General features: G+C 37.7%; 1 protein-coding gene across 1 annotated transcript in view; it reads left to right on the top strand.

Moving 5' to 3' along the window:
• Positions 1–18,355, top strand: part of MTMR12 (myotubularin related protein 12) — a 30,627-nt gene that overhangs the window by 8,367 nt on the left and 3,905 nt on the right. Inside the window, exons 4-15 of the mRNA XM_072360369.1 lie at positions 1,308–1,380; positions 2,578–2,708; positions 3,353–3,446; positions 5,288–5,411; positions 6,513–6,588; positions 8,517–8,623; positions 10,551–10,675; positions 13,388–13,466; positions 15,086–15,156; positions 16,362–16,534; positions 17,185–17,352; positions 18,010–18,171. Of these exons, the coding sequence (XP_072216470.1) occupies positions 1,308–1,380; positions 2,578–2,708; positions 3,353–3,446; positions 5,288–5,411; positions 6,513–6,588; positions 8,517–8,623; positions 10,551–10,675; positions 13,388–13,466; positions 15,086–15,156; positions 16,362–16,534; positions 17,185–17,352; positions 18,010–18,171 (1,383 nt within the window). The remainder of the gene's footprint in view (positions 1–1,307; positions 1,381–2,577; positions 2,709–3,352; positions 3,447–5,287; positions 5,412–6,512; positions 6,589–8,516; positions 8,624–10,550; positions 10,676–13,387; positions 13,467–15,085; positions 15,157–16,361; positions 16,535–17,184; positions 17,353–18,009; positions 18,172–18,355) is intronic.

Here is an 18,355-nt window from a genome sequence, read left to right as displayed (position 1 = left end):
TGGACTTGAATTTGGGTTGAATCCACTGAACCAATTTACAGTTCCAAAAGACTTGGTAGGCTGAAACAGTGGAAGCCCTCAAAGTAACTGCTGTATGGCTCAGTAAAGCTCTGTGTTCTTCTAGGTCAACTCCGAAGATTTCAAGCTGACCAATGTTTTAAAAGCTAAAATGTTCCCAGTTCTTAGAAATAAGTTACTGAGTTTCCTTTTCTTTGGTATCCAAATTCAGTTCTCAAAGAGTAGTGTTAATGCCACACTTTTCAGGTGTGCTGGAGCACGTGATCCTGGTCCATTTAGGTGTTGCAAGTGTAGGAAGAACTAGTATATGGCTCTTAGGATTGCAAGATAAACTTGAAAGTGACTGAGATGTGTTGATTACAGTCAGATCTTTGTGGGACAAAGTTTCTGGGAATTTAATATTGAAAACTAAGGCTTCCACAGCAAAATATGGGGTTTTGCAAACCTTCTGAAAGGAAGCAAAGCTGCACAGCCCTTCCCACAGATCCCATGAGATGTATTCTAAACATGGTAGCGACCTTGCTAATTTCTGTTCTGTTCTGTCTTCAGCTTGTTACATACAGGGTTTATAGCAAGCTGAGTCAGCAAGCATTTCTCAGTATAAGTTCACTGTTAGTCACCTATTTCAGAGTAGTGCAGACCTAGAAATTGTTTGAATGAGGCTGAGTTTGTTCACAGCTATATGTTATGTGCTCATACAGTGGCATTAGTATTTAGAGTAAGTGTTTAATTGTGGCGTCTCTCAAATCCTTTTTTAATCCTCTGAACCCATGGAAGGTAAAGGGAACCTGATAGAACTGACTTGTGTGACCTTATTTTGCCTAATGATAAATGCAGTTCTTACGTTGGAATAAGTGTCTTGAGAACACTTGGGGTATGCATTCTTTTAAGACACTTTCTGTTTCCTGCCAGTTTCCCACAGCAAGGAAACTTTTCATAAAAGGGCTTGGATTACATAAAGTTACTGTATTTCCTGTTTACTGAACTGATTCTAGTTTAAAATACGACCTTCAGTAGAAATGCATGCTTCAAAGTTACTTGAAAAGTAAGAATGATGGTAGATGCAGTAGAAACTCTGAATGCAATCTTAAGTGTATGTGTCTTGCCTGTGTAACCTGTGTCTGTGATTTAAGAGCTGTTTCATCTTTTGTCTTACACAGCTCACAAAAATGAGAGTAAAACTGGTATTGCAATATGTACCAAGTACAGACTTGACTTGTAAGAGGGTGCTAGTTGTTTGTAGTGCAAGATTTCAGGGTTTTTTGTTTTTTGTTTTCCCTGTGTTCTAGGAAACACCATTTAAGAATAAGATCATAGGAGAAAATGACATAACCCTGCAATGTGTAGATCAAATCTATGGAGGTAGGTCAGCTCTTGTTTTAACGTTTGTCACACTTCTAAATGCCTTCTAATTCTCGTTCTGTACATATCCTTTTTGGAAAATGAATAGAGTTCCTGCTTTCAAGACTAGGGTGGGTAACCTGGGGAGGGCAACTGTGGTTATTTTAATGGTGAAATGATGGATAAAAGGTCTGCAAGAATCCAGTTTCATCCCTCACACTTGTCTGCCCTAAACAAAATGTAGATCGATCGATTTCTTCAAAATGCATTTATTCATGGTGGAAAAAAATGTACTGTACAAAGTCTCTGATTACGATTGTACAAATATCTTATTCTAATATGTGTCAGCTATTTCCTGTAAATATGAAGTTAGAAACTGCACTTAAGCAATTGCATTGTAGAGTAGTGCAAGTGAGTAATTCCTGAATGCCTTCTGTTTGTGTCTAAGGGAACTTTGTTTGATGGGACTACTGATTTCTTCAAATTACCAAGGGTGGTAGGAAACGAGCTTTTTCTTTAGAAGCCAAACAAAATGGTGTTTTGCAGCAGAGCATATATGTATGCCTGTGTTGCTTTAAAAAAAGAAAAAAAAAGCAGGGATGGGATTAGTAGTTTGTAAGCAGTAAGAAGGACTTTATTGAGCAGCCTGACTTTGGATTAGTGCTCAGAGTATTTGTGAACGGTGGTGTGAATTGGTGAAGGAGTAGATGAGGGAGAATATTGGAGCATTGTTATGAGATAGTTTGGTTTTGTTTCCAGTGGCCTAGCTGATAGTACTTGAAGATGCAATATTCTCAAAAGGAAGTGAACAAAGGACTGTCTCGAGGGATTTGTAATGGTTTAAAATAAATACATTTTTAAGGTCAGTGAACACAGTTGTCTGACTCTCAGGCCAAACTACTAAATTGTTCTTCACGTGTTTCAAAACTGAACTTATTATTCTGTCATAATGAACAAAAGTAAACAGTGAGCAGATGGTTTGGCTGTAAGACCAGTTCCTACCTTGTAGCAAGTAGCATGAGTGGGTTTATGTTCAAGTTGATAAGTGCACCAACCCACAGCTTGCAATATTATTGTAGCATGCCTGTTTCAAGTTGCTTAAACATGGGATTGTTTTAGTTTCTCAAATTTTGAATGGGCAAATAGGGGTAATTTTATCAATTGATAGTACTGTTCTTTTTATTTATTTATTTATTTTTAATATTATTGATTTTGCAGTTTATGATGAGAAAAAGAAACTTCTAACTGGACAACTGAGAAAATACCCGGAGAAGCTAATTATCTACTGCAAAGACCTTAGAGTATTTAACTTCTGCCTTAGATATACAAAAGAAGAGGAAGTAAAAAGGGTAAGTATATGAATTTCATTTGTATTTTGTTCTTTTTAAGCCTGGTTTTGGGTATTAATTTCTTTGTTGGGGATGAGGGAAGGGTGAACTTAATTCTAAGAGATCCATTTAAGTTGAAGTGTTTTTTAAGCATTTCCAATTGAGAGAGAGAGATTTCTTTAAGTCAGCCTTATTCATTAAACATTTTTACATACAGCATTTAAAAAGACAAAATGTGGTTGCACATGAGGGTAAGTGGAGCTTGAGAGTAATATGTCTAATTAGATTCAGGTCCAATGAACTTGTAAAGCTGTTCTGTGCTTATGTGATACTGTTTTACATCATTGTGCATCTCAGTCTTGCTAATAGAAGAGCAGTTAGTTTCCTGATAGTCTGAGTTCTTTTGATGCAAAACTGGAATTATTACTAGCTTTATTTAAATGAGTCTGTCTATAAGTTGAACACGTAGAATGCTTCTCATGGAGCCAAGTAAGTATATTGCCTTAAACACAAGGGAAAAGGCCTTCCAGAAGTTACTCTTCAGCTGCTGTAGATAAAACCCATAGAGCAGTTTTGTTTTAAACCTGGGAGAGGGGATTGAAAAGTGATGTTGTTTACACTGACTGTTTAATTAGCCTGGGTGTTAATTTTTGGTCCTTTCCTAGATTGTCAGTGGCATAATTCATCATAGCCAGACTCCTAAGCTGCTTAAACGCTTGTTTTTGTTTTCTTATGCATCAGCTGCCCCAAACAACACAGGTAAATGTTCTTGCATTTTTAGATTGTGTCTGTTGCATGCTGTTAGTTCCTAAAGCAGTCCGGGATGCTTAGTAGTTGGGTCTGTACTTAGCTTATGACTACCTGATTATCAGTCTGCCTCTGAAGATTCGTTTGTCATGCATTGTTCCACTTTGTCCTAAAAAATCTCTAAATCATCTACAGTTGATCCTTATGAATGTCAGTGAAGTTGTACAGAATTTTTGTAAGAATTTTTGGACTGAAAACTGTTATCAGTATTTGTAAATACTTTCCGTAAGCATCTCCCCAGGCTGCTCTCATCTGGAAGATATTTTGCTTATTTTATTACTGCTTTGTGTAGCATTGTAGCAAACCAGACTTCCTGCTCTTAACTTCTAAATTATTACAGTTTCAGTAGCCACTGACAGAGGATTTCCCTTTTCTCTCTTATTTGCAAGCAGTATACTTTTCCTAGGCAACTACAAAGAAATCCCATAGGTTAATATAGTGCTGTTCCAGTAATTATCTGACTTCCTTTTTGCTGATTTTTTTTTTTTTTCTTACATAACTTTCCATTTAATCTAACTTGGCTGAATAGTATAGTAATATTCAAAACTTAAGATAAAAAGTTATCAGTGCACTTTCTGGTATTCACTGGTCTTGTTTTAAGCTAATTTGGTTCTTGATGCACCAAAAATACATGTTTCTTTTCGAGAAGAAAGTTTTCCTTGTACCCAAGATGTTAAATGGACACTTACCAAAGTATTTCATGCAATTTAAAAGTCACTGGGTCAGATGAAACCTTTGGACATCAACCAGTCATGTGCCTTTCCATCTCCTCCACTCTGCCCTGCCCCACTCAGAGCAGTCTCAACTACAGCAAGTTCCCCAGAGTTGCATCCAGTTGAGTTTTGAGTTTTGTCTCTAAGGACAGACTCCACAATTCTGGGGCAGCCTATTTCATTATTTGACTTCCCTCATTGTTATTCTTATGCTTAAATGGAATTTTCTGCATTTCAACATGTGCATGCTGCAATATATCATCTCACTGAGATAATATATGAGAGTCCAGCTACAAATTCTTCATTCCCTTCTTCCCACATCTACCCCATCAGGAGTTTGTGTGTTGAGATCCCATGAGTTTTTCTATTCTCCAAGCTGAATAATGCCAGTATTTAGGCTCTTATCTCTTGTTTCAACTATCCCTGAGTGGGTCTTCACTGGATTTGTCTGTGCCTGTCCTGTACCGGGGGCCCTAGTGCTGGTGACATTGTCCCAGCAATAGCCTCACCAGTTCTGAGCTGAGAGGAATAATCAGCTCATTAGATCTGTGGGAAGTGGTTTTCCTGATACAGATAAAAAATACATTGGCTTTCTTTGCTGCAAGGGCACATTGCTGGCTTAGGTAATTCAGCTGTAACTGCTATTCAGTTTCAACTACAAACATCAGAAAAGGAGGTTTTTTTTTTCAGGTAGAAACTAAGTAAATGTGGAAGAAGCTAGTCTTCATTAGGCTACAGTTGTATCTTCCACGGAAGTTCTAGCACTGCTTAGCGTTTCAGTTTTGCAGGATGTTTTATTATGGCCAGTGTGCAGAACAATTGACAATACTCCATAAATTACGTGTCTGTTGAATTGGAGTTGTGGACAAATCAGTCTGCTCTTATAACTGTTGCTGAGATGTCTAAGTGGAAGTATGGGGAGAAATCTTAGTTGAAATGATCGTGGCCAATTACTGTAATCAATTTGCCGTTCTTACAAAATTCCTCAGATTCTGTATTCAGTGTAAAACTCCTATTTGTGATGAAAGAATGGGCATTAAATGAAATGTGAAATCTGAATTAACGTAACTTGTCTGATAGATGGAAGAAACCAAACTGTAATGTTTGATACTCTTGAAGACTGGCGTGATGAGTTGGAGCGAACAAAGGGGAATGTGCAATACAAAGCAGTATCTACCAATGAAGGCTACAGAGTCTCTGAAAAGTAAGCTTGCCGTGTCTAATAACAAAATTTAGATATACATCTCATTAATTCCTGCCAAAAATAAATAAATAAATAATTTTTGGCATCATAAGGTGGCATTATACCTGATTTTTAGCATCTGATTTACTTTTTGTGTTATAGTATGCTTTGATTTGAGAGGTTTTTTTATGCAGTCCTTGCTCAAGCAGAATTAACTTCAAATTTAGGTCAAGCTTAATCAGAATAGTTCTGATTATCTCCAAGGATGAAGAATACCACATTAAAGTGGAATTGAATTGTGCATCTGGTATCTTTACTTTGTCACACTTAACCAGCCAGGATGACACTTACCTTGTTAAAGGTTCAAACTGCATGCAGTTAAGACTTTTTCTTTTTTAATTTGGGGAAAAAAAAAGAAGTAACTGATCTAACATATGTCAGCAAATGTGCTGGTGGAAATTAAATTGTCACTCCAGTAGTGGAAGGTTAGAGATGTGTACGCCTTCCAGTTGAGATAAGGAGCATCTATTTGAGATCTGTAGAGTACATTGTGTACCACTGTTCAACAGTCCAGTACTGGAAGGTTTCACAGACCTTGGAAAGATCGTCCAATTTTCAAAGTAGAGTTAAATCTTAATTACTTGTTTTGGATCTGTGTTGAGACTCAACATTAAATGCTTAATCATGGTTTGTGTGGGCCTTAACCTAAGTGGTATCTGATACTGGAAACTCATGATATATTAAATGACATCCTTGAATTGTGACTCGCGTGGCTTACAAAATACAGAAATTGAATTGTTATCTAATACTATAAGGATGTTTAAAATGGCTAGTAGTATGAGAACAAAAACTGTCTTAATTACAATTGGATGTGGGACTTAATTGCAGCCTTAAATAGTCAAAGTAGTGTTGCAATGAAAATGAACAGCTCAGGATTGGAAGAAAATGTTAACAACCTGTAAATCTTGAGGACAAGATTAACTAGTTGTAAAGATTTTTGTAGCTCTAAGAGTGAATACATAATTAGCATGTGGGCTAAAGCACATGCCATCATTAAAGGAGCTTGGAGCTTGTCCTTTTTTCTGTTCCCAAGTGCCTGAAACTTTTTTTTTGTCATCTTAGGTTGCCTTTGTATTTTGTTGTTCCCATATGTGTCTCTGAAGAGAGTATTTTGAAGTACGAAGGCAGAGGCATTCCTGTAAGTATATATGCATGTGTGGCTGAGCTCAATAATTGTATTGAGATGATAGAATTCAAATAGTACTCTAGATGTTACTGCATTCCACTTCAAAACACATTTCTAATGGCTCGCATTTAGATTACATAGCCTATAGTAAAGGAAATAGGTTTTGGAAATTGAGGTGCACAAAGTGTTCTGTATTCCCTTGAATGAAGTAAAGCAAAGTATGCAATCTGCTGATACACAGACCCGTTTACTTATATTAAATATCTGATGTCCTATACTCTGCACATACTATTCATTTGAGTTTCCATCAGCCTATGTTTCATGAGGATGAGTGCTGTTATCTAGCTGGGGCAGGATGTGGAGCTGGAAATTCACTTTGTATGTTGAGGTGAGGACCTGCATGTGCAGATACAGTAGAACAGCACCAGATAGCCAGCTTAAGTACTGTAAATAGTATGTCTGTAACAGTGCAGCATTTATACAAAGCCAGTAGGGGAAAAGAGGAATCAAGTAATTCTACCAGTCTCAGCAGGGAACGAAACTAAATATGTTCTACTACCTGTAGCTGGATTTGGTTTCCTGACTTGCACCACTCTTGAAGAACTGGTAAGATGGAGTACAAACAAGAAGCAGAGCAACCTCACTTAGGGTATTTAACCTTAGTTGCTGAGTGTCTATCAAATTTGCCAATTAAAAACATGTATACTTCATACTCTTGATTAGTTAATGAAGATAGTTCCATACTGTCCTGTCTAATCTTTGCTTTTCAGTAGTGAAATTCAAAAGAATTTAATTTACCTGTCTTCATTTGACTAGACAATATAAAGAAGCTTTTTTTTATTGCATTTTGCATTGGTCAGCTTAGTAGAATCCTTCTGCTTTCTTCCAAATCCTTTATGGGAAGTTGGAGTTCAAGATGTCTTGATCGTATTCAGAGTGTTTGAGAGAATAGTGAAGGGACAGATCATTTTGAGAGATTTAAGATGGGACTCAGGAAATTGTGTAGGGTAAGTGAGAAGCTCTGAGGACTGACCTCCTGTAAAGAATACTTGTAACAATACAGTTTGACTTATGAGGGTTGCTCCAAAAGTAATGCCTCCTATTTGATTCTCTTGGCCCACGGTGTCAGAATCAGATGTTGAGGGTATGGCTGTTGAGGTTGAGCATTCCCAAGCAATATTTCTTTATATCTTGTTGCCATGCCACTCATGGTAGTGAAGGTTGGATGCCATTTTGTCAGACTGCCCGTGGAAGTGCATGTGAAGCAAAGATGTATCATTGAATTACTCCCTGTGGGCAAAAATTGTATCCATTGACTTCCATTGCACTTGCTGAATGTTTATGGAGACCAAACATGACAGCACAGTGGGTCACCTCCCCTGGTGCAGATTTGTAAGTGCAGCATGCGTGCTTTTATTCATCACTTGTAAAATGCGTAGGTAATGGTGGTGTCTACGTAGAAAAATAGTGTTTGTAGCTGAAGATTTGTTCTATTAGTGTTACTGTACTATTTGCAACTGTTGCAGTTTCCATGGAAATAAATAGGCATTACTTTTCTAGCAACCCATGTAGCTGTGGAGCTCATGTTTAATGTTTCACAGACTCAGTGACTCTTCACATATAGTTCATATGGAAACATATGACGGTGTATCTATTGTGAGTTATTTTGTGGCTTAACTACTAGAAAAATACTGCTATTTCTGTAGAGAAACTGATGAGTATTGAGTTATTTACAAGAGCCATCTTTAGCAAATCTTACAATGTAAGTAGCATACTGAGCCATGTAGTTGGGATGCAGATAGTGAAGTTTGCTATTACTTCACTGTATACATAAAATGTTCAACAAAGCCCAGCGTAAAGGAATTCCGTGTAATGACTCGGTCAACTACTTCATATGAAACAGTTTATCAGCTTTTATCACAGTAAATGTCTTTCTGCAGATTTGGTGTTGGTCTTGCCATAATGGTGCTGCTCTTCTCAAAATGTCTGCATTTCCCAAAGAACAGGATGACAGCACGTCGCAAACGCAAAAAGCCTTCTTGGATGGGTCAGTAATAGCTATTCTGTCCACAACACTTTGCTTGGTATGGACCTTGCTTCTCTTTTTCCATATATGCTATATCTTTAAGCTTGCACGCATCAGGCTAGAGCTAAAAGTAGTTTACTGTAGTGAAATGGGTTTAAGCCCTTGGCGTAATAGCATCCCTGGCCAGTTGTGCAGGACTGTAATGTCACTGAAGACTGACTTTCAGAAATATATATGTATACCAGACTAATTTCTGTACAAACTTAAGCAAGGTTGGACTCAATGATCTCTGGAGGTCCCTTCCAACCCCTATGGTTCTGTGATTCAGTCATAAATGGGCTCAACGGCTCTCAAGTGAATGAATCTGAACTCTTCGTCTCTAAACATGAATTCTTTTTAGTTGAGGTAAATCTCTGTAAAATCAGCTTTCTTCTCAGCTGGTTTTTGGTAGTTCAGTACAGATGTGTCAGTGAGGCTTTTTTTTGTTTGTTTTAAAGCTGAATTAGTGAGTTGATCCAGCTCAGCAGTTTGAAAAATGTGAAAACTAAGATAAAGAGAAGAACTCAGATGCCTGTTGATGACTTGTTGTTTCCCCACACCTAGCTTTTTTTTTTAACCTGTTTGGTGTCCTGGAGAGAACTACCTAATAATTTGCACCTAAGAGGTGAAGTCAAGTCAGTATCTACTGTCTGTACTGCTATACCACTAGCCACTTGTTTGCCATAGATGAGAGCCTGTTAATCAGAGAACAGATCATAATTTAATTTGACTCTTTATTTTCAAAACCAAGAGGTTCTTAATTATATTTCTGTGGAAGAAGCTTTTGACCCTTCCTACAGATTCTCAAGCATTTCCTTCTGAAATGTGGAAGTTCATGTCTTGTGGCTCTTCTTAATGCTGCTTCATAAGGCAGAAGTAAAACTAACAGTAAGCGGTAATAAAGTGTCAGCTGTTATCCTTACCTGTGGACTTCTGAATTTGTGGGCAGTATTGGTGTGAATGTATTTTTGCAATGGAATGGAGTACTGATAGTTTATTCAAAATACATACAAAGGATGTCCACAGAGATGTGTTAGTGTGCCATGGGAATCTTGACTAAGTCACACAGAAGATGCATACAGTTAACAGCATATTTTACTGAAAGGGTTTTAGGGCCAAATATCCTGCTGCAAATTGTTTATTTCAGTTTGGAAGAAGTGCCATAATTGACAAGTAATTGCTTTTGCTTGATGCTATTCTGTTCTGATGCATTCTCTAGTAGATCTGATGACCTACATTTCTCAAGTGTACTCCTGTAAGTCTTACTTAAAGCAGACTTCTGTTTTACAACAACCAGGAAACAAAATACTGTCCCATGCTGACCGAGTGCTTATCAGGCGTACTATTTTTTTCCTCTCCTGGGGGAAAATGTACGTGTGTGGAGAAGTACAAGGCAGGTATATAGTCTTGTCTGAGTTAGGGTAGTTTCTTCTTTTACTCTCATGTTTCATGAACAGACTTGGTAGTTAAGTACCAGAATATAACTTGGTAGAAGTCAGGGAAAATTGTGTCTGCTTGGAAATATGGGCATTTCTATCCATCCTCTTCCTGGATTTGCCTGTAAATAGTCTTCTGTTAAAGTAATTTTGGTATCTGTAGGGAAGACAATGCCTACTAAGGAAGCAGTAGTTGAAATCGAGCAGTCCTTGTAGTATTCATAAAGTGCACAGATATCTATGGGCATTACTTTTTTCAGTGTGAGAGGTAAGAGGAGAAAAACTTTTAGTGAGCTTGTAGGCAAGCTTTCAACCAGTATGTAGAATTTCATGGAGTTCATTAGCTTTTGGGGATCTGTGTCTCTTAGTCTTACTGTGGTTTCCCAAGCTTATGCATATTAACTTTGTATTGAGTTGGTGCATTATTTTACTTGTGAAGCAGAAGACTTTAATCTCTTGGTGATTTGATATAGAATCTATAGGACAATTAGAAAACCTCCCTATGAACTCCTGAAGACAGATGACTTGTCAAGCAGCCTTCCATCTCTGCAAGAAATCCAGACTGCATACACAAGATTTAAGCAGCTGTTTTTGATAGGTAAGTTGAACTTCAAAGTAATCCTCAGTCTCTGAAATCTGTAAAAGAAATAAAAATGTGCTGTTCTGTGTCTAACAAAGGTAGTCCTTCTCTTTGTACCTTATTTTCTGATGCTGTTTTTGATACAGAAGAGAAAGGTAGGATATGAGATAGCTCACCAGAATTCACAGTGGAGATTTCTTTTTTTTCTGGAATATGCTGTCAAAATTGCAGCGAATCCTTCCTACTAAAGAGCTAAAAGCAATGGGTTATAATTTCAGTATAGTTACTACTGTCTTATACTCCTACAAGAAAAAGACCAGCTTACGTTTAAGACACATATCAGGAAATGCTGTATATCTTTTAATCAGAAAAATGTGGACTTGAAAGAAGCCGAACAAAGCAATAGTTCCCCTTCTTCTCTGCATTTAAAGTTTTTGCACTCTTGATCCCAGACTTGACGGCACTGCAGCTTTGTTACCTGCAGACCAGAATGAGCTGTCATTCTTGTCTGAGGAATTCTTTGATCAGTGTGAATTACTAGTTATCAGAATTCAAGCAGCATCAGGCCACAGAACTGGAAAACCAAGAGCAAACCCGAAGTAAATTATTTCTGAGAGCAGTACTGTGCTGTATGTCTTAAAAGTACTAGATTTTTTTTATCTGAAACTCTTACCTGAAAGACTTTCTAGCTAAAAGTTGACATATCATACTGAGTCTGCATGGAGGCCAGATCAATGCTTTTAAGCGTCCCTGCATTCTTATATTTTGTGTGATCTGTGATAAACAGGAGCTGAACTCGGACTCTAAATACGTGATAATTCAATGAATTACTCATGGAAATTAGAAAGTTTTTTTTTTTTAATCAAGAAAACAACACAAATTGCTGTTACAAACTTCATAGCTAGCCTATCGTCTTTTACATAAATCAGTATTCTTTTGAAATATGTTATCTCAAATTTGAATGGGAAGCTCAGTAGTAATAAACAGTGTAGTCAGTTCTACAAGAGCTGAGAGAACAGTGTTAGTTTGGTATATTCTTCGAAGAAAAAAATGCATAAAATTAATATTCAAATCTATAACAATACATAAGTGCGATGTTAAGCAGTATTTAGCTACAGCTTCTGGTCTGTCTAGTTTTCAAATCTGAGTTAGTCCCTTTTCAGTTGAGCCCACAAACTTCTATGTGTAACAGCTGCACAGAAAAAGAAACATTTCACAATTTAATAAGTATCATTGGGCAACACTGCTTAGGCTGCTAGTTGATATTCTGATCCTATTTTCACTCTTCTGGAGTGTTCTCCGTGCATTCTGCACCTTCAAACCAGTACTTAACTGCAAGACCAGACTGTGAAGGTTGGTGATAATGGTTGAGTGAACTTGATTCTGGAAGGATATATTGGTGCCTTTGAGTTTGCCTTATAAAATATCCTCTACTTCCATCTGGGCTCTCACCTCAAAGTAATGCTGCCTGGTAGCTGCTTAGTAGCACTGTCTCCTGGAAATGCATGTTGTTCATCAGTAAAATAATCTCTCCTGCCTGTTGTTGAGGACTTTGCACTAACAGGTGTCTTCTATGGAGGTGATGCACTGGCAAAAGCTTTGCATCTTGGAATGCATGCCTTATCTGGGAGAAGCCCACTCTTAGATGAATCGTACTATCGCTTATTCCTGGTTTCAGAGCTGTGTGATGCTGAAAACCTTGTGAGTTTTTTATTTGTCTGACAGCCTATGAGAATTTGACACGTCCCTTTATGTCCAGTGGCTGTGCATGAAGTACCAGCAACTGCTCAGAGCACTCCAGAGCATTTCTACATTGGTTAAGCTGATTTTGCAGTATATGAGCCTCTTCCTGCTGAACTGGCTATATTCTACTTCATCTCATCCATTGCAGGCTAGAATCTGTTGTATTCTTCATCCAAGTGGCAGTGCTTGATTAATGGTTGCACCCAATGATTGGAGTTTTTTTCCAGCCTAAATGATTCACAAGTCTTAAGAGAAGTGACTGAGGGAACTGGGACTATTTAGTCTGGAGGGGAGGAGGCCTGGTGGGCCCTTATCATTCTCTACAACTGGGAGGAGATTGGGGTGAGGTTTAGCCAATGAATGGTGAATGGTTTCAGGTTGTACCAGGGGAGATTCGGGTTGGATATTTAGAAAAACAACTTATCTGAAAGAGTTGTCAGCTGCTGGAATGGGCTGCCCAGGGAGGTGGTGGAGTCACCATCCTTGGAGGTGTTCATGAAACACTGAGATGTTGTACCAAGGGACTTGGTTTAGTGGGGAAGTTTTTGGTGGTAGCTGGGTGGTTGGACTGTGTGAGATTGGAGGTCTTTTCCAGCTCTGGTGATTCTGTGGCCATATAGACCTAATGAGAGCCTTTCAGTTTCTGAGTACTGATTGTGCAAAAACAAAAAGCAATAGAAATGCAGGTTGTGTTTAACCAGCTACAAACGTTCTAGTGAAGTTCATAGGGATCATATGCCTTTGTGATATGACACTGGCCTCCTGGTTTATCCTGGCTGTTCTTTTTTCGTGTGTGTTTTAATGCTGCTCTACTGGTATTTGCGAGACAACTTTACTTCCTTGTTTAGTTATAAATCAGCTTTTACAGTAGCTATGATTTACTGACTCAGCATTAGTTGTGTAACCCTTTGTAAATGAGAAGTAATATAATGGATGGCTATCACTTGGTGCTGCGTGTGAGTAAACTGCTCTTTTTGTTTTGTTCAGATAACAGTACGGACTTCTGGGCAACTGATGTGAAGTGGTTTTCATTGTTGGAGAGCACAAACTGGCTAGAGATCATCAGGTTTGCAATTCCTATAACTCTTGTTTTCACGTTGTTGCTAATTGAATTTCTAGAGGGTTTTCAAGAATTTTCTTTCCTACTGGAAAGGTGAAGGATGTCCTCATATTGCAAGAAACTAAGGCAGTATTATGGTCCTATTTATCTTACAACATAGTTCACCATTTCTACAGTGCAGAATTGTGTTACGCACCCCACTTTTAAACGATTGGGAGAAGCAACTGATCATTCTAATTACAGTTCTTTTAAGAAATCTCTTAAAACTATGGGTCTATGAATTTCCTTCCTGTACTTAGTCAGCTTCTTTCCAAACTGAAGTATTCTTTCTTTCTTTCTTTCTTGCATGAAACCTGTTCCATGTCTGACTAGCCTTGCCATTCTTTGTACTCTCTACTTCTATAATATCCTTTAGGATGGGATGAACTGCAGTGTTCAAGATGTTAGCCCACCACAGATTAATAAAATGACAGTTGTTCTCAGTTTTGTCCCCTTCCTCTCCTGATTGTTCCTCAAGTTCTTTTTCTTCTCTCAGCAATCCACAGTGAGTAAGTCTTGGAATGGTGTTGGCTGGCATAAGGCTTGTTGTAGTGGAATGTTGAGGTTCTTTTATTTGTTTTCAGTGTTACTTTGTGCTGTCTGAACTATCTGTTGGCTTATTCTGTGATCAGCTTGTTACTATGAAGTACTTCTTCAGTTTTTTTTTGCAGTCAGCTTAAGTTCATTCTGTATGTATCAACAAATATTGACGTTGATTGAATGAGAGGTTCTAGTGAAGGTCATATGTCGGGAAGTCCATTGACATAACTCACTTATTATGTTTAACTAAAGTACATACCAGCCCAAACTCCTGTCCCTAGGTTGCTTTGAGACTGGTCGGTTCCATACTTGGATGCAGTTACTTTCTGAATCAGTCTATTCTTGGAGTCAGTAGGAATGCCTTCTCAACTACAGTAAAGAATCCAACAGCCTTACAATTGGAGACTAAACTGTTAGCTTCTGTTAGTGGCCTGATCAGCTGCAAGAATCCTCATTGCATGCAAACGTTTTCAGAAAATGCCAACTTCATCAAGAGTTAGGACTAGAAACCAGCAGTGTAAGTCTGTTTTTACATGTTCTTTAACTCCACTCAGTCATCCTTGTGTAATGATAATCTCTGAATAAGCATTGTCTGCATGCTTACAACATCTGATTGCTGGTCTTCCCCTCTGTTGCTCAAAAACAGATTGTGGGAGAAATATACCATGTAGCAGGTTGGAAAATAAGTGAGGCTATGTACTAGGAAAAAGATCTGGATCTCAGCAATAGTAATGCTTCATCTTTGTAATGATTTGTACTGACTCAGAATCAAGTACTGTATGATGAACGTACAGAACTAACAACTGGAAATGTGATTGATTGCTAAATAAGGATACCTCCTGGAAGCTTGATGTTGAAATGAAGTGCTTCTTCATCTGTAGAAGATGATTGAAGTTTTATATTAAAAGAATCAGCAGGTTTCAGTAGTGCATTTTAACTCCTTTTTAGGGAGCATTTTTTTTACTTAAAAAACGAAACAAAACATCTTAGTAGCTAACTGGCTAACATCTTAATGGTTAAACTAATCTCTTCCTGTACCACAATAGGCGAGTCTTGAAGAAAGCTATAGAAGTTGTTGAGTGTCTGGAAAGGCAGCATACAAATGTTCTCCTTATTGGTAAGAAATTAATGAGATTATCCTATTTTATAATATTTCAAATTTCAATATATTATCCTATTTGTAGAAATAATTCTGATTTTTTTTTTTTTCTTTTGAAGTTATTAAAATGTAGCTTAAGCTCTCAGTTCATAAAAAATATGGTAAAGCTGGTACAATTGATGTGTCTGCTGCTTTAAGTATGCTGAAGATCACATGTTCCTGGAAATACTTCCTGTAGCTTAAGAACAAGACAACCAACAGGACAAACAAACAGGAAAAAAACAGGAGGAAGCATTTAATGAGCATAGCTCAGAGCTAACAGGAACACGTTATGAATGAGAAAGCTGCCTATGACTTTTATGCAAGTTATACTGTCTCTTATTTGTTCTCACTTCCTTAACTTATTTTTAAGGTCTTTTGCTCTATTTTGAGGCTGAAGAGAGGATGAGCTTCACAGAGAACATAGAGAATAAGACCTTTTTAAAACATTATTTTTGCTCTAGATGCACACTAGTATATATAATCACTTTACTAAAAAGCGTATGCTTACTGTGTATACATCTTAAGCAGTGTGTCTGCCCAGACTGATGAAAGTAATCACATAGAAAACCAGACTTAATGTTAACCAACACCTTATTTTCCTATCAACAATTGAGGGATTTTTGACCACTCTACCATTTGAGAAACCTGGCTCTGGAAGACGTTTCTCAAAGGCACGTGAATGACAGAGGATGGATATTGCACAAGGGAGCAATTTCAGCGCTGTTGTACACTCCTTACCTTATGTCTCTTGTCTGCATTTAGAAATACTTAAAATCACAGCTACACCTTGTGCAAAAGCGCATGCAGAACAAAAGGGAGAGGACTGAGTAGCTGGCATAATAACTTGAGGCAGGAGGGGGCAGTATGTGCCCTGTAGGAGACTGAAAGGCGTAGAGATCAAAATTAGAGTACTGAAAGTTTGCTTTGTATTTTGTCTAGCACATGTGTCCAAAAACCTTTGTTTTCAGGAAAACAAAATAAAAATAAAAATAATTTAAAAAAAAAAAACAGTATTAGAAATACAGATTTAATGTTTCTCTGACATTTCTTGTGAGGAATTGTGTGCTTCTGTGTTTTGAAATACAGTTTTGTTTGGTAACACGCAGTTAGTAATTCTTTGCTTTGTTACCCAGAGTTTAAGGAATGGTTTATACAATGCAGCTTTTTCTTCTCTTCTGTAGAAGAGAGTGCTACTGATCTGTGCTGTGTAATCTCCAGCCTGGTTCAAGTGATGATGGATTCATACAGCAGAACAAAGTTGGGATTTCAGAGCCTTATTCAGAAGGAGTGGGTAATTGGAGGACATGGCTTCTTGGATCGTTGTAACCATTTACATAGAAGTGACAAAGAAGAGGTATGATATATTTTTCTTTAATTTTCCTTACCTGATACTTAAAATTTTAGCCAGGGTAAGGAGGGGCTTAGCTGTCCATCCAGAAGCTCCTTTGTTTTTTTTCTGCTCCGTGGGTGAATATTTGGTATAGTGTTAGTGTTTCTGCTATTTAAAGTTCAGCAATGCCTTTACAACTAAAGAATAAACATGAAATTTCACTTCAGTCTGTGAGCCTTTCAGAAAGGGCTTGCATCTTGTGTCCTTTTAAACTTTGAAACAGTTAACATCCATAGAAATAACTCAAGTGAATTATGCGTTTTTGTCACAGCTCCCTATGTTTGTATTTTGAGCATGAATAAGATTGCTGTAAGGAATTGAAATCATAGGTGCAAACTGTTCAATTCTAATTAACAGTGGCTCCTTTGCAGCCTTGTATAGTGAGCTAATGTGTAAAATTCAACTTAGAAAGTCTTGCTCTCTCCTGTTAACAGCTGGCTTGGGGTCACTCAGATGATACTGCAGAGTTCAGCCTAAGTTGTATGCAGCAATTCCATAATTCACCATGTTGTGTTCTTTGGTATGAGTTTGTAGATGCTAAATACTGTAAAATAAATGGTCTGCATGACAGAACATTCTTTTTTGCGTGAAACTAATGAGATATTTTCTTTCAGGCTCCCGTGTTTCTGCTCTTGCTGAACTGTGTCTGGCAGTTGGTACAACAGTATCCTGCAGCCTTTGAGTTCACAGAAACTTACTTAACTGTCTTGTCAGACAGCCTCTATGTGCCTATATTCAGCACTTTCTTCTTCAACTCACAACATCAAAAAGACACTACTATGGTAAGGGTTTGTTTTGTGTGTGCAGTCTGTTGGATAACAAGTTTGACCTATAGGCAAGGAATATGCAGAAAAAGAATAATATCACTAGTGGCGTGTTTTTCCTATTTAATTGAAGAATGGTGCTTTGGAGGTGAATCGGTGCAACTTTGGGTCTAGAGAGTTATGTCCAGTACTTCTGGGTGTATGATGACAAGATGAAAACAACTCAAATCTGTTACTTCTGGTGTGGGGCAGTAGTTCCACATTCGTTACTTTTCAGTGAAAACTGATCTTAACCCAGGCTGCCCTGCAGAAGTTATCTACAAAATTCTCCTGTCACATACTCTGCTTTGTTCTAAAATCAGTGGTTTGTGGCTGTTGATTTATATTTGGTTAATGCTTTTCCTTAGCTTAAACATGTGGAAGTAGGCAGTAAGGAGCCTAAGAAATTAAGATCACTGTTTAGCATGTGAAGTGCTGAGCATAACATTTAAATTGGCATCATTGCATGACTGCAGTGAAATACAGAGAGGTTCATTCCATAATCCTGACATGCCCTTTGTGTTGGAGTTCAAGTATCCATTTCCCATCCAGCTTTCAGAGTGTTTCTGAAGTTCACCTTGACTTGGTCAGAAATCCTTTCTAACTGTCTTAGTTGTGACCTGTTTGTTTTGGCAGACTGGTGAAAGCCTGAAGACACAAAGCAGTCCTTTCAGATTTCTTACTGTGTGGGACTGGTCTGTGCAGTTTGATCTCAAGGCCCAGGCTTTTCTGAACAACCCTCTTTATGCAGAGAAACCAAAACCAGAAAAAAGTCAACGGAAAACGGCACGATTCAAAGTAAGATATATATATATATATATTTTATTATTATTATTATTTTTGCTTAACCTGTTATTTCCATAGTTCAAAAATAAGAAAAAGTAGCACAACTCGGTTATACTTCTAACATGCTTACAGTAGCGGTATTACTGTCAACTATCAATTGACAAAATATATGTACAACTCAGACTCATCTAGGTCT

Source organism: Excalfactoria chinensis, chromosome Z, assembly GCF_039878825.1.
Source record: "Excalfactoria chinensis isolate bCotChi1 chromosome Z, bCotChi1.hap2, whole genome shotgun sequence".
Taxonomy (NCBI): domain Eukaryota; kingdom Metazoa; phylum Chordata; class Aves; order Galliformes; family Phasianidae; genus Excalfactoria; species Excalfactoria chinensis.
The sequence above is the reverse complement of the archived record's forward strand: the minus strand, read 5'-3'. Positions and strand labels throughout refer to the sequence as shown.